At 32.7% G+C, this 27,196-nt stretch overlaps 2 protein-coding genes and 1 long non-coding RNA gene across 10 annotated transcripts; 1 reads left to right on the top strand and 2 right to left on the bottom strand.

The window, feature by feature from the left end:
* Window positions 1-1,014: 1,014 nt before the first annotated feature.
* Window positions 1,015-3,347, bottom strand: LOC130496698 (uncharacterized). Of its 7 annotated transcripts, none has more exons than XR_008935875.1 (4): window positions 2,346-3,347; window positions 1,962-2,205; window positions 1,759-1,837; window positions 1,015-1,607 (listed from the first exon to the last, which is right to left on the bottom strand). It is a non-coding gene; the product is annotated as an uncharacterized LOC130496698 (long non-coding RNA). The 7 variants fall into 7 exon arrangements; XR_008935876.1 differs by having other exon boundaries at window positions 1,759-1,849; XR_008935872.1 differs by having other exon boundaries at window positions 1,015-2,205; window positions 2,346-2,414; window positions 2,589-3,347.
* A 3,230-nt stretch (window positions 3,348-6,577) lies between these two features.
* On the top strand, window positions 6,578-9,479 carry LOC108806492 (putative ribosomal large subunit pseudouridine synthase SVR1, chloroplastic). Of its 2 annotated transcripts, XM_018578633.2 has the most exons (10): window positions 6,579-7,128; window positions 7,475-7,554; window positions 7,629-7,729; window positions 7,818-7,890; window positions 7,972-8,065; window positions 8,163-8,211; window positions 8,549-8,699; window positions 8,849-8,905; window positions 9,008-9,063; window positions 9,269-9,479. In XM_018578633.2, the coding sequence occupies exons 1-10, from the start codon at window positions 6,660-6,662 to the stop codon at window positions 9,327-9,329; spliced, it is 1,191 nt and encodes a 396-aa protein (XP_018434135.1). In that variant the 5' UTR covers window positions 6,579-6,659; the 3' UTR covers window positions 9,330-9,479. The 2 variants fall into 2 exon arrangements, with proteins under 2 accessions (XP_056845914.1, XP_018434135.1); XM_056989934.1 differs by lacking the exon at window positions 9,269-9,479 and having other exon boundaries at window positions 6,578-7,128; window positions 9,008-9,067.
* A 13,804-nt stretch (window positions 9,480-23,283) lies between these two features.
* Window positions 23,284-25,598, bottom strand: LOC108806245 (protein NUCLEAR FUSION DEFECTIVE 4). The gene is made up of 2 exons (XM_018578306.2): window positions 24,967-25,598; window positions 23,284-24,706 (listed from the first exon to the last, which is right to left on the bottom strand). Exons 1-2 carry the CDS (start codon window positions 25,496-25,498, stop codon window positions 23,484-23,486), a joined length of 1,755 nt encoding a protein of 584 aa, XP_018433808.1. The 5' UTR covers window positions 25,499-25,598; the 3' UTR covers window positions 23,284-23,483.
* Window positions 25,599-27,196: the final 1,598 nt, after the last annotated feature.

Here is a 27,196-nt window from a genome sequence, read left to right on the forward strand (position 1 = left end):
AAATTTCAATCTTAGCAAGTTATTATAATTTTAGTGTATGAAAAAGTTTAGTAAACTGAATCAGAGTTGTTAAGTAATTCTCATATACATGGTGGTGAACATTGTGCACTACCATAAATCTATGAAAGATAGTAATCCTTGTTGTAGAATGTTTCATTATTCAAAATATTTAAATTAAGTGTTTTTTTTTTGCGATTGGTTATAGTTTCAATTTTTAATGAACAAATTACTAATTCTTTTGGAATGTAGACATTCGGGATCAATAACATGTTTTATTACATTAGAAAATATTATTATAATTTAAGAACTACACATAATATGGGTAGTTTATTTTTCACTTTATTGTCTCAAATATCTTCCACCACATGTGTCAGTCATACACAAATTTTCTTAGAATTTTTTTTATCGGCTATCCATTTTATCTTGAATATTATGTAGAGTGTTTTATTAAAATTATAAAATATTGTTAATCTATACATAAAATAAGAGGAAAATTTTTAATTAGAAGAGAAATTTAAGCACATAATTTATTCATCTTTGTTATGTTAATAATTCTATTTAACATTTTTAATTAGTATTAAATATAACTTTCGGTTTCAATCAATATATTTAACATTAATATAAATGTCGAAGCGGATAATTTTTTCAAAGATGATTAAATTAATTTAAATTTTCATCTAACATACGTTTCACTATTTAAAAACCAGTGAATTACTGATCTCTCATATGTGCAAGAGGAAGGGGTCAAAAGTTCTTAGTTCTCTATTTTCAGTGAAGGAAATTCTCAAAATCATATCAAATGATTTGTTCACCATACGGTTCATCATGATCTGCAGATTTGAGACATGATACCAAAACGTAAGCTTAAAAATACAAAACTTGTAGGAAAAAAATAACAGAATATAAATATTGAAGGCTTTGCAATTAAAGTTTTAGAATTTACACGACGCCTTGTAATACTTTGATAAAAGCTGTGTGAAGAAGAAACTTTGAGTTTTTTTTTTTTTGATCAAATTTGTAAAAACTTTGAGTATCTTTTAGCTTAGCATTTACAGAGAGTTGCCAATATAGAAGATTACAGAAACCCTAAAGCACATAGCTCGTGTACTAACGACACGTCACAGTTCGAGATCCAAGAGCCCCAAATCTATTATGCAGCTCGATTTGATTCTTCAGCTTTGCCGTACCTTGACTGACTGTCACCTCCTCTATTCTTACCGTTGAGCTGAGCAGAGAAAGAGGACAGAACACTTAGTTTGTCTTGACTCTTCAACTTGACTTGGGGTTTTGTGAACAAAGCCTCATTCTGATGTATGGGATACATCTTTCTTGAAAATCTCATGACACAGCTCAGTGAAAGATCGTGTGCAAGGAAACAGTTTCCGAAGCACCAAAACACCACAAAAGCAGATAGAAGACAAAATAGAAATATAGATTTCTTGAAAGGCCACACCAAGAAACGCTTCTCTCACCAACTCCCCATCACAATCATCGAATGAAAACTCGTACATAGAGCCTTATGTTCTTTGTATTCTGATTAACCATGTCATCCTTCCGCATTGGTATGACTGGTGGGACATAAAGGATGCGGATAGCCTCGACCTCACCTTAAGATAAGAGCATTGCTAGTAAGAAAGTGTATGAACAGTATATCATTAGTGGATCAACGTGGTGTTACTACTTTTTAATAGATAGAAATCATAACCTTCTTGTTTTACGGGTATAAACTATTTCAACAAATGGTTTCCCTCGACGCACCTCTGATGTGAAGAGGCATGATGCCAGTGGTCGAAATACCCAGGAAGTTTTTTGTAATGTTTTCACCTCTTTTGAGTTCCTGAACCAGAAACTGTCAGCACAATGTGTTTAGTTTTTTTTTTTGTTCTAGAAAGTATTCAAGGATTTTCGAAGATTCATATTTCAGTTAAATTTTACCTGAAGAAATGAAAGTGTTTACTTACCTTTCTAGTCCATTCGAAACTTGTCACTAACAAAGAAATGAGGCGGAGCACCAGCTGATGAAGAAGTCAACACGATCATATCTGATATTTACTCACCAGATTGCAAACGCAGAAATCCAAAGAGGCTTACATTGAGCAATGAGCGGCTTGCATCAGAAGGATTCCCAAGCAACCATCATGTCGAAAGTTTGACCCGAACGTTAATCAATAAGATGACATGTGACTCCGACATAGAGAGACTGCCCTGAAACAGCAGTAAGCTAGAAAGTTCTCATAACAATTTGTGGTCCAGCGACACTAAAGAACAAAAGACCACATCCCTCAAAAATCCTTAAACATCATATCTAACCTCTCATTGGAGAAATGAAAAAAACATTTACTGACCCAATTGTGGTAAGCGTGTCGGGAAAGTAGAGGAGCGAGCAGAAGTTGAATCCCTTTTCTTCAATATGCCTATGAATGATCACTTAACAATTTTGAAAGTCCAGCAATCGTTCAAAAATCATATCATTTCTAAGAATACAAAGACGTGAATGAACTCAGTTGAAATAGACAACTGGATCAATTCGTCAATTCAAGATCAGAGGAATAAATAATTGGATCTTAGAGAAGGATAATGTTACTTACTGAACTGGATCCACAACTGGTTTACTCTCGCTTGCCCTCTCTTATCTCTCCTTTAACCTTCCTTTGTTTCAATGTTCCGCTACGTTCCCTTATTAGAAACCAACCTGCTTCTCAAAGTGTTTCCCTTTCTCGCCTGAAACCGAGGAGCCGGGTGACAACAGTCGCCTTACACCAACCAGCCTTCAACTTAAATTGAAGCTATTGAGACGACATAGTTGGAATTGAAGCTTTACAACATCTGGACTTTGAGATTTTGTAGCAGTGTAGGTCTACATCGTGGAGAAGAAACATATTTATACTCTAGAGCTTCAAGCCGTTACCTTTGATGATAATAACGATGTTTAATTGATAGAGAGTGGGATAGGTAGTGGGTTCAAAGTAAATGCTGAGATTAAAGGGATGTTACACAAAAATGGATGACGTTACAGGGGAGATGGCCGGAGTGTGAAGGAGGCGAAGAGTGACAGAGATTTTGTGGTCGTTTAGAGAAACCTCTAATAGAAGATGGGCCAAAGTATATTTTCCGGAATAGCCCAACAAACACCCAAATAGAAAGAAAGAAATTAGGAGAGAAAAAAGTCTGGGCTTCAGGGGCTTATCGAATATGGACGATGACGAAACACAAAAAAAACGTAGGCTTTGAAGCCCAAATGACGATGGCGTCGCATCTGACGTGGCAAAACTCTGATTTCCTATTAGACGATTTTTTTTGTCGACGTGGACAGCTTCCCCTTTGATCTTATTCCCCTTTTAATATAGTTAGATTCATGGCAGAATACAAAGCCGGTGGAATAACAGAAATATCCTTGAAAACATAAGTAGAAAAGAGAGGGGCGCAATATTTGTTTGAAAATGATAATCACACAGCTTAGTCAATTATTATTGCTGTTCATGTAAGATGAGGACTGCCACTTCTTTGACAGCATGATGCTTGTCTTTAAAGAATCTTACCGTTATTTCAGTGATATTTATAAATTGTAATGTATTATTCTTTGAACTTAAAATAAGAATTTGATATATTGTTTGACAAAGTCTTATATAAAAAGTTAAAAAATAATGAGTTTATAAATATGAGAATATTTTCTATGTATTTTAGAGTTTTATATTTTATTTATTAACTTTATGCTTATTTATAATTAGTTTAAGGTTTTATTTACTTTTAATAGATTTTCGTTGCTTATATTTATATTTTATTTAAATTCTAGTTTTAAAAAATAAATGTATTATTTAAGATATGAAACATATATTTTCAAATATAAGAGGAATATTTAAAATATTTTTTTTTTGGTCAAGAATATTTAAAATATTAATTTACGATATACAGAATAATAATTAGAGAAAAGAAACAAAAAGATGGCTAATCCAAACAGTTAAAAAACAAGCATTTCAACGTATCATAGGCGTCTGTGACTCGGTGTGTAGGCGCGCAAGTGGAATAAAAGACAAGAACACGCGCATTAGGACAACAACGAGGTGACTGGATGACGACGAGTTACACACACACAAGTGGTGAGCCGTCAATTTTAATCTTACAATTTGCTTCTTAAATCTTTACTTTAGGCAAGAAAATGTCATTAGTATACACGCAAATAAAAAAAAGGGATGACTCATTAGTATAATCGAATGGTCGTTGACTGATTCTGATTTTTGGTAGGCAACCATATCTTGTTTACCGAGAAGAACTTAATTTATTAATGCAACACCTCAGCTCTGGGATAGTGTGAAACCCAAGTTCTCATGTTTTAAAATCATAAGTTAGCTTGACCCTTCTGGAATCTGTTTATCTATTTCCGGAAAGAAAACTAACCCAAAAAATGAGTTTCCTAGCCGCAAGTAGAAAACAAAGAGGGATTCATACAAGAGAGAGTGGTCTTGATTCTTGAAGCATGAGATATCGCGAACGTGGATGGAATAAACCAGTCTCTTGGTTTACTAATTAGCTTACTTAAGTATATGATCCCAAGAAAATTATGTAGCTAAGCGTCATGGAAGACTATTCAAAGAAAACATAGGAATACGAATGAAATTTTCTTTTGCTAAGATTATATTTTCGCTAACTTAGCATGATGAGAAATTATTTGCTATGGTTGATTTGACGTTGAGTGACAACGTGCGTGATAATATTCGAAGATAAAATTTCTTTATCACAACGAACAGGATCACATGATGATGATGCAGATCTACTGTCTGTTCATTGGACTTATCTTCAGAAACAATAACTCAAGAGCATGTGCGCTTTTGATCACCCTTTGTTGATTCTCCGCTTCCATCGACATACATCTCTATCATCCCCACATGGTTCATTGTTGGTTTTCTCTCTTAAGCACATCAATACAAAAGAGCGAAATATCATGATCACATACATTTTGCACACAGAGATACGTTAATCATGATTCAATGTACAACTTGTTATCTCTTTTGTATACATTATCTGTTTGCAACTCGCTGTCAACATGATGTTTGTTATAGATTTTGTCTTCTAATGATGATTTTTGTTAGTGACATGAATTGCCAATAACGACAGCGGTGTTATATGTGTCTATCTATGGTAGAAGGTGGGTAGATAAGATTAATTTGGAGAGACGGTTTGCTTACTCAAGTGAGTTAATCTAATGAAAGTGAATTTGTGTATGAATAAAGTTGGACGCATCAACCATCTTCTTTGAAAAATAATGCCACCGGTGTATATGATTCATCCATGTGTTTTGGTTCTAGTTGTTTTGATATTCATTTTTCTTTTCATTTTATAGTTGTCTGACCCATCCGTCGAGTCGCTGGACTCTTTAAGATTTCGTCCAGATTTACAAGATTTTTCGGAGCGTGGTGGTGTCAAATCACACCAAATGAGATGTTTATATCGAGCCAGCATATGTACATTTGGCTCGACTGAAACTCAAAACCACTACCGACCGATATTGATCATGGTAATCATATCGTGTCACGGTTCCAAATTCTTCAATAAGACCCAGACTCTTACTATATGATCCAATCGAACTTGTGATCAATGTTTTTTTTTAAGATAAAACTTGTGATCTATATGTTTCAGGACGATAATTGTTTTTTTGTGTGTTTCTATTATTCTCAATATCTTACAATTAATCTCTTTGGTTCAGTTAGTTAATAAATTAGGGAGCCTAATAATTATCACTCAACTTATTATCTGGTGCTTATTGCACTTGATTTCGTTTAGCTTAGTGTTTTCATGTTTGGTCTAATGATTAATCTGTCTCTTTACTCGTTAACAAAAACTATCAAGCTAGTTTAAATCCATTGTGCAGCCAACTAGTTTCCAGTTGTTCCAAACTTTACCGCGATACAATAACACCATTAACCAGTCTAATCAGATTTTCAAAGATTATACAACTTTTAAGCGTCTTAAAATCTGGCAAACATGTCATAGCCTTAATTATTTCCAAATTAACAACTATCCAAGAAAATCTGAAAAACAACACAAAACTGTAAAATATCATTATTAAAAAAACAAAGAACTATTTTATATACCAAATACCAATACTCCAATTATTACTTTTAAGAAATTTTATTTTAGAAGTTATGAGAAATAAAATATATGAAAATCATGAGAAATATAATATATGAAAATCAATAGAAATCAAGGATAATTTTTTAATGTGCACCAATCAATGACAAGTCATACAAAATATTTGACAAAAAATCAACAAGTATTTGATTATTTTTTCTTATTAAGAAAATCTAAACAATGAAAATTTTAAATTTCACACAAATTATATTTGATAACCCCGCTCTTCCCCCTCACAAAAAGTAAAAAATTTAAAAGAAAAAAAAATTGTCAAAAAAAAACTTTTAAACCTCAAGAGATATATATATATTTAAATAGTTTTGTTTTGTTTATAAATTAAAATCTAACAACATAGGTAACTAAACTAAATATCTTTATATTTATATAGATGCAAATAATTTTTTTGAAAAAAGACTAACTTCAAGTTCAAAACATTTTGTTTTGTAATAAGGATAAAACCCAAACCCTCTAGAGAGAAAAGCCCACACAGTGTTTTTCTCTTATCTCACTCTCCCCACCCCCCATCGGCGAAAATGGCCTCCGTGGCATCGTCGCCGATATCCTTCGCCGCTTCCTTCCTCAGAACCAAACCCTTCTTCCCTCGCTTCCTCCCCATCCGCACCCTCCGCTGCGCTCTCTCCTCATCCTCCGATCCCATCGAATTCGACATCACATTCGCTCCTCCCAAACCCACGCCTTCCTCCCCTCGCGGCAGCAACGGCGGCGCCTTCCAACAGCTCTTCATCCCTTGGATCGTCCGCGGCGAAGACGGCAAACTCAAAGTCCAATCCCAACCTCCCGCCCACTTAATCCACGCTCTCGCGGACGCCACCACGCAGAACCCTAAGAAGAAGGTCAAGAAGAAGAAACCACAAGCCGCCGCCCCTACCGCCGCCTCCTCCACGTCGGAGCCGAAGCTCTCCAAGGCGGCGAGGAGGTATTACAACGAGAATATCAAAGAGCCTCCTCAGCGTCTGAGCAAGGTTCTCGCTGCTGCCGGAGGTATTAAACATAACCAAAACCTATTAAATTGAATCATAACCGGTTTAGAGTTCGGTTATCAATGGTTTAAAGGTTAGTTACAACCGGGTTATTTAAATGCTCTGCTTGCTATATAATAACTAACATTTACCGATTAAGATTTTGGTTATCAATGGTTTAAATGTTAGTTACAACCGGGTTATTTAAATGCTCTGCTATATATACTAACTAACATTTACCGGTTAAGATTTTGGTTATCAGTGGTTTAAATGTTAGTTATCTAATTGCTTTGTGATATACTGTAATAACTAACATTTACCGGTTAAGAGTTTGGTTATAATAAAAATTGATTCTTTGATTTTTTAAGTGGCGTCGAGAAGAACCTCTGAAGAGCTTATCTTTGATGGGAAGGTTACTGTTAATGGCTCTCTTTGCACGGCTCCACAGGTTAAAAAAAAAAAACAATCCTTTTTTTTTGTGATGTGGGGAAGATGATTAGTACTTTTTTGTTTATGTTGTAGACTCGTGTTGATCCAACGAGAGACGTTATCTATGTTAATGGGAATCGTGTGCCCAAGAAGCTTCCTCCAAAGGTTTATTTTGCTCTCAACAAGCCTAAAGGGTTCGTCCTTTCATAACATGTTCTCACTTGTAGCTTCTTGTTACTCTACTTGTAACTTATGTTTGTTGTTTGGAACGTACCATGGCAGATACATTTGTTCTTCTGGTGAGAAAGAGACCAAGTCTGTTATTAGTTTGTTTGACGAGTTCATGGCCAGTTGGGTAATAAACAAAACTGCAATCTTCTCCTACTGTTATGTCTTTTTTTTCTTTCTCCTGAACGTTTAGTCTTTGTAATTTCAGGACAAGAGGAATCCAGGGACTCCCAAGCCTCGTCTTTTCACTGTTGGTCGTCTTGATGTCGCCACAACAGGGTTGATAATAGTTACAAATGATGGTGAGTTGTATTCACTTAGCAGTTAGCATCATCATGTGTTGTATTATCTTGGTTTCATACATTTTTGATTCAGTGAACTACGTTTCTCTTCTTGCAGGAGACTTTGCACAGAAACTGTCACATCCTTCTTCTAGTTTGCCAAAAGAGTGAGCTCGACTCTCATTTTCCTTTTTACATACCATTGCTACTCATGGTTAGCTGGTAATCATTAGTTTACTGAACATTTGGTTGGACAAGATAAAAGAGAAGGGGTATAGTTAATTTCAGATACTTTTTAGTGAAAATACAGTATAAACTATAGGTAGACACTCTTTGCGGAGTTATTTTATGAGCTTTAGAGGTGATAGTGGTCCCTTATCCAAATGTTGTGGTTTGACACTTTTGATCCACTTAAGGGTGTATTCACTCAAGCACTGATCATTGCCTTGGAAACATATGTTTCATCTCAGTAGTTCAAAGGTTTTGTGTGTTTACCCTTCTCAGATATATTACTACGGTTGCTGGTGATGTACACAAACGACACTTAATGACCATCAGCGAAGGGACAGTTGTGGAAGGAGTCCATTGTGTCCCAGACTCCGTGGAGCTGATGCCAAAGCAGCATGATATACCAAGAGCACGGCTACGTATTGTGGTATTCTGTCCAAACCTTTCTCAGAGTTTAACATTTGATCTGACATCTCTGGACTTTATGAATCAAATACAAGGCATTATCTAACTTATTGATGTTGCTTTGCATATTTTTTTCAGCTGAATAAACTTCTTTTGTGTGGACCTATGCAGGTTCATGAAGGGAGGAACCATGAAGTCAGAGAATTAGTGAAAAATGCTGGGCTTGAGGTCAGTTTTGCTTTTTCACTCTTAATTATTGACTTTTATCTGTTTCAGGTGATAATATCTAAACCCCATACTAAATTGTTTTTTTGCCTTTACTTGCTCCAGGTTTACTCATTAAAGCGTGTTCGTATAGGTGGATTCAGACTTCCTTCAGATCTTGGGTAATGTTTTGGTGCTAACATATAGCTGCTTATGTTTTCTTTTTTTATTAGTTTCTCATCCATTTGTTACTTGTTTGAGATAAAGATGTTAAACTTTTTGATAGGGATGGGTAGAGATATGTTATATATGCATCAGCTATTGTTCATTATATAGCTACAATTATCCAGTGTAGGATATGTGATCATATGTTGGTTAATGCCACAGGCTAGGGAAGCATGTAGAACTGAAGCAGAGCGAGCTAAAGGCATTGGGTTGGAAGAGTTGAAGTTACAAGATGTACATTTCTGCGTATCTTTTGGATTTTTTTCTCTTTTGTTTTTTAATATGATTAGGAGAAATATATTACGGCTCATAGTTTGATTTATGGTTATTAATTGTTAGTTTTCAAATTGAGAAAGAAATTAGAGATTGAAGATTTGTTGGGGTTGCATGTTTAGAAGACGTATAGTGTTCAAAATGAATCTCATATCTATATAGTTAAACCGAAGAAAAACCGGTGACTGCAGACTTGCTTTTAGTTTTTTTTCTTGTTGCAGTTGAAAACAGTTGTTGTTGCATGTTATATTGCTGGATATGCTCCTCCAAGAGCTCCCGGAATTCTTGATGTCTGTTATCATCTCATCAGCAATACGTGAACCACACTCTTTCACTGATCTTCCGAGTCTTTAGGGATGCAGAACTGTTCTACGGGACTTACCCAAAACGTTGGTATTGGGGTCAAGTACATTTGGTGCTGCTGTATGTAGTGAAGCCCCACTCAGAGTTATTTGCAATGTACTTTATCACCTCGGCTAAGCTCCCGTTTATCTCCGCGAAACTATCAACAGTAGAGAGGGAACTCATGCATTCTACCATTAAGATTTAAAACAAAAGCTCCGAACACAAACATTATAGGGTCTCTCTAAAATCAAAGAGTAACAAAGAACCTAGCACACACCGAGTCAAAACAATCGGAACCGAGTCTTATAGGCAATATAAAAGGGAAATCAATTTTCTTAAAAGGAAATTCAGCCACACATTACTCTTAATTGTTGTTTTAGATGATGTATCAAGCAGTAAGTGTTACCAGAACAAATCCAAATCTCTCAAAGAGGAATGTTTGGTATACTTAAAAGGAAAACATTCACAAGCGATCTAAGAGAAGATGATGTTCACAAAACAGAGCCTTAAAAATAGCTATCAATGAGCACACGATACCTTACACTTTGAAGATGAGGAACCATCTGGTACCATTCTAGACAACTTATCCATCACTAAATTACAAAAAGGAAAGAGCCATTAAGTTAAAACACAAACGAATATTTAAATAGTCGTGTCGACCCAAAAAGTTGGCCATTACCTTATGGGCCAGGGCCCATAAAAGGGGTCAAGATTAAGTTAAAGCCTGAGCTAGTAGGGTCATTAAAACGAATCTCATTCCTACTTCCAACCATCCATTGCTACTCTTGTTTTTAATTTGAAAATGAATAATTTATATTCTGTTGGAAGTGATCTGACCATTAGATTTACCATTTCCTACGAGCTACAGTAATATATATTGGCTTAGATTATTCAATGCAGGTTATATACTGGTATCAGCATAACAAACATCTTAGTTTAAAGTTTATATGAATATTTCCATCATTTATTAAAGCAACTCACGTATATATTTTCATAAGAATTTGTGTATGTTAACCGTATGGTTTCCTTTTCCGGTGCGAAATTACTAGCTCTACGTATGCAACATAGATCTTTAACTCTCACAAAGAGCAATTGCCCTTTGCCCTCATTGTCGCCGGTGGACCGAACCACATGAGGAAGATTAGTGGGGTTTCGGTTTGGACACCTCTCATCTTTTCTTTTTTTAAAGAATATGTGAAACTTTTTAGTTACACAACAAGATTTTTTAAAAATAATAAAAACATTTCAATAGTAAATCCTTTAGCAAAAAAAATAATAATAAAAACATATATGATTATGTTATGTTATTCTCTTGATCCAAATTACCGGCTGCCCATGCATTATTTTTCTACCAATCAAATGATTCCGCCTTTAAAAAAAATCATGTCGGCATTGTAGCTATGAATTTATATGCTCGACTGTAAATCAACCTATTACCGTTTGAACTGAAAATGTTGTAAAAACAACTTAGGATATGTATTCAGCCGAGAGTTTAAGGTGATTTGTATTAAAATGACAAATCCACTGTTATTCAAACATGAATTTTAAAAACTTATTTAAAATCCATTGTTATTGAACTTGACATTTCATAAAATATTCTGAAATCTACTGTTATTGAAAATATTTTAAGTTGTGGAATTTTAAAGTTTTGAAGTGATTTTAGGGTGTTTGGGTGAAGTTTCTTAGTTAAAAAAATTAAAACTCAAATTCCATTATTTTAGTTGATATTCTAGAGTAGTTTAACAAAAATCACCTAAATCTCTCTAACTTATTAAAATCATCTAAAACTCCATTAAAAATCAAATCACATCAAATGTTCAATTGAATACGTCCCCTTAATTATCATACATTCAACAATTAACTGTAACTTCTTAAACCAAAAGATGGAACATGAGTTAAAAAAAAAATTAAATGAATTAAAATAAGAGAAAAGTTCAAAATTTTAAACTAGTATTGATGGAAATATGATAAAAAGGAAGAAGGGAAAATCTCATAACTAAACGTGACATATTAAGAGAAGCGTATGGTAGCCTAGCGGTTCTAACGAAAAACTTCTCATACACGATTACCCGAGGTTGCCAGTTCGATATTCGGGGACAGTGGGGTGGTGCTGTGGTAGCTAAAAACTAGTACTCCGCAGATGGCCTAGGCCTAAGGTCCTAGAGGTTTCTTGGGTGCGTTCATACGGTTTCTGGCGAGGTGGTCTTTCGGAGCGAGTCTAGCCACTATAAAAAGATTAACCCATAAAATTTTAACCACTATATGGTAGTCCAGTGGTAAACGCCAAAGAGGAAGTGCCCTGGGTTCGATATGCGGTGGCCACCGGATCTAGCGTTAAATACCAAGAATACGTATGTTGCCGTCGGTCTCTTGGGATTAGTCTAGGCGAAGTCTAGGACCCCACGGTTATCAAAAAAAAAGACATATTATGACGATTTTGGGTAAATCGTCTAAGTAAAAGTTAGAGAGGTCACGATTATGGTTGAATTAACTTGGTTTAAGAACAAAATTTCGCTTTCAATCTAATTTAAAAACAATGTCTTTTGGGACTACAAATTTTATATTAAATAAATATGATATGTGGATTAATTAGTTTTCACCTAATTTTTTTTTTTGGTAAAATAGCTTTCACCTAATTTGCTAACTCTGGTGATTCTTTATCATGTGTTAAACAGTTAATTGCATAGTATGTTTTAAGAGATTAACTTATGCGTGGACCACCAAACTGCTCTCACCAGTTTTTATTTTTATCGGGGACTTATACCACGAATCTCGTCTGCGGAGAGTGTTTTTGAAAGTGATATCTTAATGGTATCAAAATCTCTAAACTTTGTTTGTTCCCCTTTCGAGACAGAAAGACTTGTGCTATTCACGACCAGCCTAAAAAACTAGAGATCGATGATCTGATTGATTCCAATTAGTTTGATCAATTAGAGGCAGCTTCTTCAAGGTTTTGATTCATTAAACTGCACTTTGGCATGTATAGAGCTGAATTCATTGATTAATTTTAGAGGTGACTCTAGCTAATCATATGGTGGTTTAGCAGACTGTAAAGTATAAATAACCTTGTTGCTTGTTCCATACTTCCATTATGTTTTATTGTGACGATTTGTGAGGTTCAATCTTTTATAATGTTTACCCTCCTTCGTGTAATGCTTCCTCTAATAGAATTTGAAGCTGTTAATGATATTAATTTTGGTTAAGAAAATCGTCAGGGAGAAATAATGTTTACCATATAATTACTTCCATTGTTGCTCTTTATTAACATTTTTGTTATTTACTTCGACTGTTAGGTTCTTATCATTTGGGTTGATAGTATTACCTATATGATTATCTCTAATCACTTGGGTTCATTTATGCTTCCTATATAAGGCTCTTATAAGAATAGACAAAGTGAAACGCGCACTATGCTAATGCCATGTAATAAACAGTACGTAGCGGCCGCGGCGCAAAACCAAAAAATGCGTTAATTGTATATACATTTCATAAGTCTTACATTATGGTTATACTAGATTAGGACCCGCCCTAAAGGGCGGAAATTGATTTGTCAAATTTCAATTAATAATATATGGTATATATAATATGTGTATATAATATTATATATATTTTGTGCAACATTTATATATATATACATATTAGACATATGTATAATATTTTATTAAATATATATAGAATTTAATAGTGTTATAATTTGTGTTGTACTTGTTATTAGTTTGTATTTAATCTTCTTTTATTTTTAGTATAATAATTTGCTTTGTCACACCTTTTACCTTTTAACTTATACATATAGTTATGCTCTTTTTCAAAAAAAAAATTTATACACATGGTTTCGTAAAATATAATATATAAAAAACATATTTAAAAAATCTACTGACCATATGCCACCATTATTTGGTTGTTTGAACAAAAAAAATCATGTTCTTGCATAACTGTGTATGTTGTGATATGATGTAGGTGAAGAGTAAATATATGAAAGTAAAGTTAGTGATACGATCATGAGTCTATGTTGGTCTATGCCACAATTATTTGGTTTTTGGAAGATCAATGAGCATAAGCATACACGGTCTTTGTATGCTTACGTTGTAAATGAGTCGGATATTTTTTCTCTTATGTCTGGAATGATATGGAACTCGTTGATTTAAGAGTGATTCAGTTTTATATGATCTAATTATATTAAGAGATTAACCAAAATATTATAAAAGTGTTACTGGTTAGGTTTAACTAATCTATGTTGGTTAAGATTTGGTTTAATTTAAGTTGGTAGGTTGCATTGTATAGGAAGCATGATATATTCTATCAACAACTATGAAAGAGTCCAAAATTTAAATGAGAACTTCAAATAGTAGATAATCCCTAAATTAATAGATTAGATACTTTAACATATCTCATTTTAGTATTTTACGGGATTTATTTATTTTAAATAATATAATCCTATTGTTTTAGTAAACTTTATACATAGTAGTATCTATCATACTATTTTATTAAATTTATTATATAGGATATTTGTTTTGGATGTTATGATATTAAGTTCTATTTTTTTTTTAAATTAAGACGTCAAAACATTAGGTTACTTTAAATTTTTACAACATATATAGTTAGTTTTTTTCAGGTACATTTCAAAAAGTTAATCTTTATTATCCATGATTTTGTCTTTTGTAAAATTTGAAATATTATCATTTTGAGTTTGAATATTTATTTTCAAAATAATATATTTTTTCGAGACAACTTTGGAAAATTACACAACTATTTGAGTTCGGAATAATACATGAATTTTGAATTTGTTTTGGTACTACATTACTGTATTATTTTATTAAATATTTGAATTTTTGGTGATATTTTTAATTCTTTTATCAACAAATTTTGTTACAATTAAAATAAAATAAAATTTATAATTAAAATTTGATTTTTGTCACTAATATTTTAAATGAATTACTGAAATTTCATTAGTATATGAACTAAAGGTTTATTTTACTAATTTCATATTTTTAAATAGTATATGAACTAAAGGTTATTATATACTATTATATTTTTGTATATAAACATTTTAAGCAATATATTGCTAATAGTTTCAAAATAAATAAAAAGATAATGTATGGCTGTAAATATAAAATCTTAACTTATGTTAATACATTTATTTTAATGTAAAAGTATTATATAGTTTTCGAAGTTTAATCCATTATAATGATGATCAATAATTTATTTAAGTTAAAAAATAAAATAATTTTTTTTGTTAATTTACCTATTTAATATATTTTTAATATTTAATTCATATAGCACTTCTATTTTTATATAATACGGAATATATCATAGAATCTATAAAAAGTTAGTATAAAGAATTTTTTATTTTCTTTTTTATAATAAGTTTTAGTTAAATTTACTTATAATAATATTATATTACTAATTTCGAAATATATTTATGTGTTATTTATAAAAAAATATTTAAATTTTAAACTAAGATTTTGTTAGATTCTTTCTCAACAGATTTTATTATAATTAAAAAAAATCAAATTTATAGTTGGTTTATTGTTAATATATTTATAGTTGGTTTATTGTTAATACAAATAATCAAATATGTCATATTGACTAATTCTTTAAGTGGTCCTACTATGACTTGTTAATAGTAGATAAAAATAGAACCCTAAATTAATAGATTAGATACTTATTTTGGTGAATTGTTCTCTCTAAATTTGACTAATGCTTTTACTATATATCATCATACTAGAAGCGGCCACCATTCACATCACATTACATCAACAAATATCCCGAGGAATATATGTGGTTAATTCGCATGAAAATCTAATATAATTCCCAAGTCTTTAGAATGATGTACACACTCGTACAATTGACTTCTAATATATGAATGTAACTTTTTTCCCTTCCCTTTTGTTTGAATGCAACTTATTTACTAGAACCAAATATTTGAGAAAATAGATTCACAGAATTCAACCGATGCAGAGGGTCCACAAACTTACAATTATTTATTCCATAGATACGTGCGAATACATCTACGTATACACAAAGAAACATACAACAAATTTTGTCAAAAAAAAAGAAACATACAACAAATATGATAATATATAATCAAGGATATTTGCGCATGCATATAATCTATTATCTATATATTTTTATAAAGACGTGTGATAATTGGTGGGTAGGCAACAGTACAGCAAGGATTAGGTAGTAAACACTATGGATTGTTCCTAAGCCTAAACAGAAGAGTCAAAGAGAGAATCTTAGTTTAAAGCTTAAACAATTACTTCCCTTCTCTCCATACTTTCTTTTTTTTTTTTTTTTTTGAGCAATAAACCTAAAACCTTCTCTCCATACTTTCTTGAAGGCAAAATGTCAGAATAGATATATATATACATATAGATATATACTCCCTCTGTTTCATAATACTTGATGTTTTACCATAGTGCACAAAGATTAAGAAAATTGTATTTTTAAATAAAAAATATTTTAAAGATATAATTTTAAAATCAATTAACCAATAATAAAAAAGACTGTGAAATCTAATTGGTTGAACAGTTTCCAATAAAGTTAAAGTAACTTTAAAATCTCAAAACTTCATCTAATTTGAAATAAAATTATCCTTCTAAAACATAAGTATTATGAAACGGTGGGAGTATTTAGTAGTGTATATCATAACAATTATGTATGCATAGGACCAATAAGAAATGAATATTGACATTATGGTAGCCAATCTACTGTGCAGCACTAAATATATTTTTTCGTGATCGACTGAATCAGCCGATAGAATTTATAAAAAAAATACTCTTTAAATGTAAAAACAAATATGCATAGGACCAGAAATAAATGTATATAGAAGAGATATCAAATAACAAAATGATGAAAAAATAATAATTTATATTCAGAATTGAAACGATAATAATAAAAATGGACTGTGGAAAAAGGTGGAGGAGATGGAGGAATCCATGTGTATCCAAGCACTTACAGACAAAATGAGCTTCAGAGAAGAGAAAAGCAACCTTTAGCTTTTTTTAAGACCATCATACTCAGAAAAGGAGATTTCAAACCCACTCTCTCCTCTTTTAGGGTTCTTAATAATTTTATCTCTCTCCTCTCCTTTTAATTATGTCCTCACTTAATCATACCCACCACCATGATGATATCTCTCATGCTCATGCATGTGTGATCTGGATGGTGATGTGTATGAATGTCTATATTTAGTGAGGTGGTGAGAGGACGAGACGCAAAAGCAACCCCACAAGTAATCCCTGTTTCACTCTCAAAAGACTAAACAAATTAACCAAAAATAAACATTTATGCCCTAAGTTTAGCTTTTTGCCTTTGCCCCTTCTTTCTTGCCCTTTCCTTAGGGTTTCTTGTGGGTCTTTCTTTTTCCCTTTGTGCCTTTTTAATCTTTTTTCATGTGTTATTTTTATCTTTTTGACCCAAACACCTCTCCTTTAATTTGTTTGCCTCTTGCCTACATATATGTAATTGTATATCTACATATACTACATATACATACATATGCACCTCTGTCATCCCATCTTTAATTGTTTTATATAAACCATTTCTCCTCCTCTCTCAATCACCTTCAGTACCTCTGTTTCTCTGGATCGCCAATCTCACGCCCTTTGTTGATTCTCATCCTCTCTTTTGTCTTTTCAGCAAATACTCATTTAGGGCTTCAAGAACAGTAACCTTAGAGAGAGAACAAAGAATCTCTTCAATTCCATTTTAGTACAAACAAATCTCGATCTATGCTTTAGATTGCTTCTATTCCTCCATATTTATTGTTTATATTTGTTCATGCATGTCAAGGTGTAGATCTTGATAACTTACTTAAAATAGAATAGACATATGCTTTAGGCAATTAGTTTCAATACATAACAGCATGTGTATGCATCATGACACAAACATAGATGCATATGTGTTGTTGTATAAGATGTCTATGCCTGGCTCCCTGTATGCCATACTCTAAGCTCATCGACTATTGATGATCTCCGTGAATGGCGTATGAGGAGCCATGCATATTTTCATATACATTTACATACGTTTTCTACCTATTTTATGGTACCAGTTAAATTTTCAGACACGATTCTAATTATGTTATGGTACCAGTTAAATTGTGTTGAGCTTGTTATCCAATCATGTGTGGAAGATTATAAGGTACTTCACTAAACCATATGGCATATACACATGCTTCTTCTTGTGGTCTCCAATAGATTCCACTGAGATATTTTGTTCAGCTCTGGTTCCGTTCTTGTCTTTCGTTTCGTATTTTTCTAGTACAAATTTATGTCATGTCGTCACAGCACTTCTTACGAGGACTCCTTCTGCGTTCACATCAACGTAGCTCCTTGTTTTTTATAAAGGAAATGGTTAATTATTTCGATAGCTGATTATTACATTCCCGTATTCAGATCCTTTCGTATCGTGTCAATCATATCGATCTTATAAATCTGTATGTGTATATAACTTGTGAGCTACCCTTATAATTTGTTCTTCGCCTTTTTTCTCAAATCCTTATGACGTTTTCTGTGTTTATTAAAATGTGGTATCGATAGCACAACTGTCTACACATGCGGTAAGTTGCATCACACATTTCTGATTTATTGCTGCAATGATTGCATCTGGTGTCTTGATCTCACATTGAAAGTTACCACATAGTACAGTAGTATTCTGTAGTAGTAATTTTTTTTAAAGCCATATACTTCTGTAATAAAGATATAGACAAATTAGGTAAGAGAGGTTACATAACTGAAGCTCAAGAATTTAAGATTTGATTACCGATAGAGCAGCTATTTTGGTCTACGTTTAATTACTTTATTTCAGTTTGTGTTTAAAAATTGTTTATAAAATATATACTACATATTTCAGTTTGTGTTTTATTTTCACCACAAAGAAATAACAACCATTGAAATTAATTAATTTAAGTTGATTTTAAATGGAGTGACAGAATTTGTAAATAGAAAAATATACAAAAGTACTTAATTTAATGTAAATATAATTGCTAAATATATAAATAAATAAAGTATTGAATCTACTATCTATGTTTCCAAACAATTCTTATTTATCATTTTATTCATGTTTCCAAATATTACCAAAAAATATTTCAATTTTAATAATATAGATAAAATATTCTGAAATACATAATTTATACTAGTAACAAATATAGTAAAAGAAAAGACTATTCATCACATGTACTATACATAATATTAAGTTCTAGACGCTAATATTTTATGACGCCATATTTAATTCATAAATAAATATATATATCCATGAATCATCACATAGTTAGGGGGTTAGGGGTGTATTAAATCTGAAATTTGAGGTGATTTGATTTTTAGTGGATTTCTAGATGATTGCAAAATAATCTGAGATTTTTGTGTGATTTTTATTAAACAATTCTAGAATCTCATCTAAAACTATGAGATTTAGATTTTAGTTTTTATAACTAAGAAATATTTTTCAAACACTCTAAAAACAATTAAAGTACTCTAAATCTTTAACTAATTTTTTGCTTAATAACAGTAAATTTAAGAGTGTTTTATGAAATGACAAGTTCAATAACATTATATTTTAAAGTGTTTTTAAAATCATATTTGAATAACATTGGATTTGTTATATTAATACAAATCACCTCAAATGCCTAGTTGAATACCCTTCTCAATCTTTCAGTTTTTTTTTCAAAGCTTAATATATTGTCAAAATTAAACTTTACAAGAACCATTAATCTTTTGGATATCTTCTTTTTTAACAGAATCTTTTGGATATTGCAAGAGAGCTTTGGTGAATGATACAAACATTTATAAGGAGACTTAAGGACATATTCAACCCAACTTTATTTTTTCCTCAGAAATTGAGTAAAAGTGAATATGAAATAAAAAAAATTCTAACACTATTCCATTTTTCATTTCATAATAGAATTTACTTTATAAATGAAGTAATCTATTTTTTTTATTACTCCATTATAAAATGAAAAATGAAGTATGGTTGAAATATATTTATTCCATAATCATTTTTACTCTATTTTAAAGGGAAAAATGAAAATTTATATTAGAGATGCTCTAACAATAGTCGTTTGTCTTGATCTATATCCAACTATATTTAATTGTCTCTATCTAACTAGTACATGATAACATCTAAAATACCAAAGATCAAATATTACTAAATTCTAGGAGAAACCCTAGGAAAGGGTGAGCCTGAGATGCCTGTAGTTATTCCAAGCATTAGGCCACCAAGCATCCTCCAACCACGCGTGAGCTTAACACAAACAAACATGACCATGTTTATAGACTAACCTTCTTTTATTCTTTTTATGTGGGTGCAAATGTTAATTTTTTTTTGTGAGAAAGGGTGCAAATGTTAAGTTTTCTAGTGTTTCTTTTTGTTTCATTTTAGGTAAAACTATCTATTTAATGTAGTATATAAACATATGCTCGTTAATAGAATGTAATTATGTAAGTAAAATGTTTTAACTCAAGAAAAAATCACTTAAAATTTATATGTGCCAATTTTTTTTTTGAACAACCATATGTACCAATTATAGTACTCTTTCTAGTCTCATTATTTATTTATTTATTTATTTGATTTCACTAGTTAATCAAAATATTCGTTTGATAGACGTGTAGTATATCACTTCTTTGAACAGCTATTCATTTTACAAAAACTTTACACGTGCAGAGTCTGATATTGGGACTTCAAATCATGGGTGACAGGGTAATGATGAAAGGAAAATAGAAGAACCGATGTTTATTTCTTTTTTTTTTTGCTTTGGGAATCAGCTTTTTCTTTTTTTTCTTCTATAATCAACAAATATTTCTAGTAATCACTAAAGAAAATGTGTGTATAATAATGATAAGGGATGGACCACACTAGTCCCTGTACCTTTTGTGATTGGGCATTAGGGAATGACGAATATATTTTTCAAATATATCAGTCAAAGTAGGTCAACAAAGAGATTCAACCGAGAACCACGCCTCAGCATCTCTAACCAAAGTTAGTTCCACTTTCCAGTCAGCTTTTAATTAGAATATTAATTATATAAATATTGTTGTTTTTTCTGTGGTTTCAAATGGTAAAAACAATTCAAACATATCATACAAATCAAATAGAATAAATATAGATCATATTTAAATTTTGGCGAAAAAAATATCTCAAAAGAAAACACTTTATTTTGAAATTTGCAAAACTTCATATTTGAAATTTAAAGATGTTTTTTTCCAAAGAAAACAAAACTTTAAAATTAACTTTAAAATTATTTATATTTTATACTATGACTCTTTATATTTGTCATAATTAATTTAAATCCAAATTTTTTTTATAAATAACTACAACATTTATAAAATATTACAGCAATATTAATTAATAAAATGTTATACTAAAATATAAAGTTTTACATAGAAATACATAATTTAGTATTAAATTACAAGTAAAATATAACATTATTCTATAAAGATATTTCTATAATACTTTTATATATGATCAATTAGTGCACTTGTTAAGTTTATTTTGTAAGTTTTTTGTTGACTCTTTTGACTGGGAATTGAATCCATCGGACAAAAGCTTTATAGACCGCCAGGATAACACATTGCAATCGGTAGTTTGTCACTCTATGATCAGAACAAATCCTAGAGCCGACCACACTAACAACCAGCAGACTGGGCCTTGAATGCAAACGGGTGAAGCCCATGCTTGCGGCCTTTTATTTTGTAAAACAAATTTCAGCTCCGAATTTCTAAAATATTTTGTTAGCTTAGTGGTAATTTAAATATTTTTAAATCTAAGAGATGGCAAGTTCCAATTTTGAAATATTATACTCTTTTTTTTTAGATTGTAGCCTTATATAACTTAGGACCCGCTCTGCAACAAGTCACAATATTTTAAGAAGATAGATTTTTAACTACTCTCTCCACTACGTATAAGGGAAAGGCAAAACAAATGATTACACAATCGCACAATCTTTCACTAATCAAGACACTAAGACTTTATCTCCGAGATCATGTCTCTCTTCCTTCCACCTTCAACTAATGTTGGGTGGTAATTTAGGAAAACAATATACCATAAAATATGGTACTTTGCTTAAGTGGGTGGTATAATGGTTTTAAACTAACCCATCGAGAGATACTATGTGGAAGGTTCATAATTTTTACTGTTTATAATGAAAAGTTCGTTTAGTATCTTTTTTTTCTTTTTTTTTTAAACTAAGAGTTTCTAGGTACGTTCGTGACAAAAAAAAAAGAGTTTCTAGGTACGTTCTATTAAGATAGAAGCTTGTAAGCTCGGTATAATTGTGTAGCCGTCTTCTAGGGTTTCATCTCTCTCGCTCTCTGTAGTCCAGGGTTAAAAAAAGAAGCTTGTAAGCTCGGTTATTTTCTTTTAGGTAGAACATTCTCCAACTAGAGTTGAACTATGATGCGATAAACATTTACTAGATTTTTTTTTGCAATAAACATTTACTAGATAATCTAAGAGTTTTATCTACTCGGATAATTCTTTGTTAATAATACTTTTTTTTTTTTGTAAACATTGTTAATAATACTTTTGATGTTCTATTTCCCAATAAATAGTTTTGGTCATCCTAAACTAATATTTCGAGACGACTTTCTAACATCTTTATCTTTTTTGATTCTTCATCCACTACATGAGCGTGAAACAATTGACGAGTGTATCTTTTCAAAATCTAGTACTACTACTACCCACTAACTTCAAGTTTGAGACTTTAATTTTCTTATACTGTATATGTATTCCTAAATGTTGCACGTTTTGAAAACAACTTGGTCTTAGTAAAGCGCGTTTAACATTTTCAACTTTCCACGTATATTTTCACATTACGGAAGATGTAGACCGACATGAAAGTCCAAGTCGAACCAACACATGTGAGCCAACTTTTCTCACTTGCAATAGTTTATTAGACACATAGTTGTCCCATATCGGTAGTTGAAAAGGATCATTAGTAGTATATAAGGTGGATGGGCCACTCCATTTATCACTAATTAGTTTTAAATGTGAAACCCATCTAGCTTAACATGGTATCAGAACCTGATCCACGCAGTCCAACCCGATCCATATCGATCTGACCCAAAGTTGGCCCATCGATCTTTACCCGAGCATTCCGAGATTGACGCTCAGAGAGCCATCATCTCGAGGGGCGTATTAGACACATAGTTGTCCCACATCGATAGTTAGAATGGATCTTTAATAGTATATAAGGTGGATGGGCTACTCCATTTATCACCAATTGATTTTAATTGTGAAGCCTATCTAACTTAACATAGTTAATCTAATTCTTTATCTTTTAATGATTTATTCAAAGCAATCCCTTGTGGCCTCATAAAATCACAAGTCCAACTCATGAGTCCTTTTCTCACTTGCAATAGTTAATCTAGTTCTTTATCTTTTAATGATTTATTCAAAGCAATCCCTTGTGGCCTCATAAAATCACAAGTCCAACTCATGAGTCCTTTTCTCACTTGCAATAGTTAATCTAGTTCTTTATCTTTTAATGATTTATTCAAAGCAATCCGTTGTGGCCTCATAAAATCACAAGTCCAACTCATTAGTTGACTCATGATGACCTTTACCTATCTCCAAAGCTTTAAGCTTTCACTACTTTCCAAGACTCCAAAGTTCCAAACACACAAAACGATAAAAACATCAAATAAAGTATAGTAGCTCTAAAAGAAGGTGTGAATGGACCAAGGACACGAAACCTATAATATGTCTACAAAATACTTCACCACATTTTCTTGTTTAATATATTTTTTACATCATCTACTAAGCAACTTTACCGTCCTTTGCCACTAACATTATCATTCTCGTCCACCATAGATTTTGCCTGAGCATGCGGGGCCATCTCCATCTCAGTCTCCAACGCTTTTTCTCTAAACCTTTTGTAGATATCACTCTTGTAAAACTTCTTGGTCCGGACCACCAAAACCATAGAGACCAACACACCAAACAAAGTTACCACGGTAATTATAATAAATGACAACTTAAAACAAGCTGTGCCCATGCAGCTAAGATCTTGCCCCTCTTTTCTCAATACCCCTAATGCTTTATGTTGCTTCTCCGCCTCCTTGTCGTACAAATAACCAGCGACCCGAACGTTTAGCAAATAAGCCCCGATCGGGCTAGCGACCGACCCAAAGTTAATCAAAGTAGAGTAGTACTTAAGCCCAAAAACCTCGGAGATTATAGCAAATAGGAGCGGCCATTGCGCACCAAAACAAAACCCTATGATGACTGATGCAACGTAGAGTCCACCAGGGACGTTAAAAGCGATTAGGAGGTGACCGGTGCATGAGAAGAGGAGGACCATTGTGAGCATTATAGGTCTTGGGAACTTGTACTTGATCAAGAAGATCTCCGAGACCACACCTGAAGTCACACGACCGAAGTAGTTCCATATGCTTACGAGTGACACAAACGTGCTTACGCTTCTCTTTGGATAGCCCAATGAGCCACCTATCTGAGCCAAGTTGTCTATCGCAGTCAACGTCCCTCCCGCACTACATACGGTCGCTAAGAATAATATCAACATGTCGAGGCTAAACAACGCTTGCAAGATCGTATAGTCATCTCCTCTCTCCGGTGGACTAAATATAGTCGTCCAACACGACGCCGTTTTAACCCTCTTCACTTCCCTTGACCTTTCATTATCATCTTTGACCACTAATGAATCTAAGCTCGCTTTCTCCGTGACGATATTGATTGGTGCTGGATCATTTAAGGTGACTTGTTTATCTTTCCAGAGCTTCTTTTCTTCCATGACGACGACTATGATCGGCAAAAGTAGCAAGACGATCACCACCGCGGCGCTGCCTCCATACTCACTCCTTGTAAAGCCGGAGAGTTTGTCGGTGATGATGACCACCATGAGAAACGCCGCTAGCCCAAACGATATGTAGAGGAAGTTATAAAACACCTTTAGCTCATTGGTCTGTCTCACCACTCTCATGTTCCTTACCGTCCTCAAGAAAGCAAACGAGATTGCTGCAGGTAACCAACCTGCATATATATATACAATAATAATTCATATACTTAATCTTGTTTTCAATCCAAGATTTTATTGATTAGTAAAAAAAAGCCAATAATAAATGTTTTCCTCTTTTCTTGAGTTCATACTCTATCCTATAAACTAATCAAGATTCATAAAATATGAACATTGACCTCTGTTAACGAAAAAAAAAAAACACTAACCTCTGTTTTTCTCAGTTTCTTGTCATTAACTATATAGTTTTCATCAGTTTATTTAAATTTTTACTTACCAATCATCAATATTAGAGATTTGGTGTCGTCACCATAAAGGGCATGGTAGAGCTGTGTAATAATAGCGCCACTAAGACCAACATATCCCTTGAGAATCCCCAAGACAACACCACGTGACTCCGGGAAGTTCATAACACACGTGACGATGGATCCGGTATTAGCGAACGACTGTGAGTTAGCTCCAACGCAGATGTAGAGACACATGTGCCAAACTTGAGGCTTGGGGATCCGTTTTGTAACGGCAAGCCAGATCATGAAATAGCCGAAGAAGTTAAGTATAGCTCCGACCATGAGAGTGAACCAAGGAGGAGTCACCTCGTTGAGTAGACCCGCGAGGATACCGACGTTGGCTCCTAGATCTTTGAAGAAACCGAGGAGGTTGAGAGTGGTTTGGTCATAGCCTAAGGTTGTCTTGATGTCACTCGAGTAGAGGCTGAACATGTAAGTGGCTCCAGCCGCCGACATGATTAAGATACTTGCGAAGAACATAAACCATCTTCCTTTCAGGATTTGGATGGCTAGGCTCTTCATTTTATGTTTCTTGTTTCTTGATTTTGGTACTATCAGAGAAGTATGTGTTCGAGAGGGATGTTTTTAACGTGGTGTTTTGGTTGGTATATATGTAGCCACGAAGTGTGTGTGAAAGGAGAGAGAGAGAGAGAGAGAGAGAGAGAGAGAGAGAGAGAGAGAGAGAGAGAGAGAGAGAGAGAGAGAGAGAGAGAGAGAGAGAGAGAGAGAGAGAGAGAGAGAGAGAGAGAGAGAGCAAAGACCTCTGTCGTTGACTTTGACCTTGGATAGTGATTTGGAATTGGAAGATATGTTCATCCTTTTAGAAATTTAATATTATGTAGATTTTATATTACAGAAAATGCAAATAAATCCAATGGATAGAGTCAATGATTTTCCTGGTAATGAATATCATTAATGAGGAGCGTTGCAAAAATTGAATAAAATAAACTATATATGCTAATAAAATATTAGTATGGGTATTTTAAATTTGTGAGAATTATTTCAAAATGTCTACAATGACCTTTTTAATAATTTTAAAATATCCACAATTAAATATAAAAATCTATGTCTATTTACACATCAAAGAAGTTTTATTAAAAGGTTCCTGCCATATTAAATTATCACAAAAAGGAACAAAAATCTATATAGATATGTAGTAACCATCTCAAATGTTCAAAACTTTACCAAAAATATCTCAAATAATAATCTAATTTTCAACTTCCGAGATATCATATAACTATTTTATAATATTTTTGTAAGACATCCGTACTTAAGAATCTTTCAATGAAGTTTTTTTATGTTGAGAATTCTCACTAAAGATGTTCTTAGAAAACAGAAGGTATACATATTTTAAGAGATTTCGAGTATATACTAGCATGGAGAAGAAAGGGGAATAAGAATTAAATTTGCGAATCATAAACATAAATACATAATATATTCATAGAGATCTTATCCATATTAGGTGGGTGGACTACGTTGGAAGGGATCCTTGGTATGTGTATTGGGTAGTATTAGGGCTGGGCATAAAACCCGTAACCCGAAATCCGGACCGAACCCGAACCGAAAAACCCGATCCGAACCGAATCCGAATTCTAAAAAATATCCGAATGGATCTTGTAGGGTGTTACAAAACATATCCGAACCCGAAGTGTTATTAACCGAACCCGAATGAATAATCCGAAAAACCCGAAAACCCGAAAAACCCGAAAAATATCCGAACAAACCGATCCGAATGTCCGAATTAATATATAATATAAATATTTAAAACATAAATATGTACTTCAAATATTCAATTTCATGTTTATTTCAACATGATATCTAACAATAAGTATCTAATTTTTTTTAAAAAATATCTTAAATACTCCATTATATATAAATAAGTATATATTTTTATATTTTTCTATTGAATTTTAGATTTTACTTAGGGTATATCCGAACCGATCTGATATAACTCGAATCCGAATGATATATGGTTACTTCGGGTATTAATCGAACCGAACCGAAACCGATGTGTTATATCCGAACCCGAACCGAACTTGTAGATTTACTAGAATGGGACCTAGAAGGTGTTACAAAATAGAACCGAAATCCGAAAAACCCGAACCGAACCCGAATGGGTACCCGAACGCCCAGGCCTAGGTAGTATTATCTCTTTGGACTATATATTTGACAACATTCATATTGACTAGAGTATTTTTCCAGTAAACATAGTAAACAGAA

Source organism: Raphanus sativus, chromosome 6 (assembly GCF_000801105.2).
Source record: "Raphanus sativus cultivar WK10039 chromosome 6, ASM80110v3, whole genome shotgun sequence".
Taxonomy (NCBI): domain Eukaryota; kingdom Viridiplantae; phylum Streptophyta; class Magnoliopsida; order Brassicales; family Brassicaceae; genus Raphanus; species Raphanus sativus.

What these genes read in the sequence shown, in the direction of transcription:
- LOC108806492 (XM_018578633.2), top strand. Translation starts at nt 6,660, where the DNA reads ATGGCCTCCGTGGCATCGTCGCCGATATCCTTCGCCGCTTCCTTCCTC. An exon ending in TCTTCTAGTTTGCCAAAAGA is followed by an intron (nt 8,212 to 8,548) that starts GTGAGCTCGACT and finishes TACCCTTCTCAG; the next exon opens with ATATATTACTACGGTTGCTG. An exon ending in GAGCACGGCTACGTATTGTG is followed by an intron (nt 8,700 to 8,848) that starts GTATTCTGTCCA and finishes GGACCTATGCAG; the next exon opens with GTTCATGAAGGGAGGAACCA.
- LOC108806245 (XM_018578306.2), bottom strand. Translation starts at nt 25,498, where the DNA reads ATGAAGAGCCTAGCCATCCAAATCCTGAAAGGAAGATGGTTTATGTTC. An exon ending in ATCTCTAATATTGATGATTG is followed by an intron (nt 24,707 to 24,966) that starts GTAAGTAAAAAT and finishes ATATATATGCAG; the next exon opens with GTTGGTTACCTGCAGCAATC.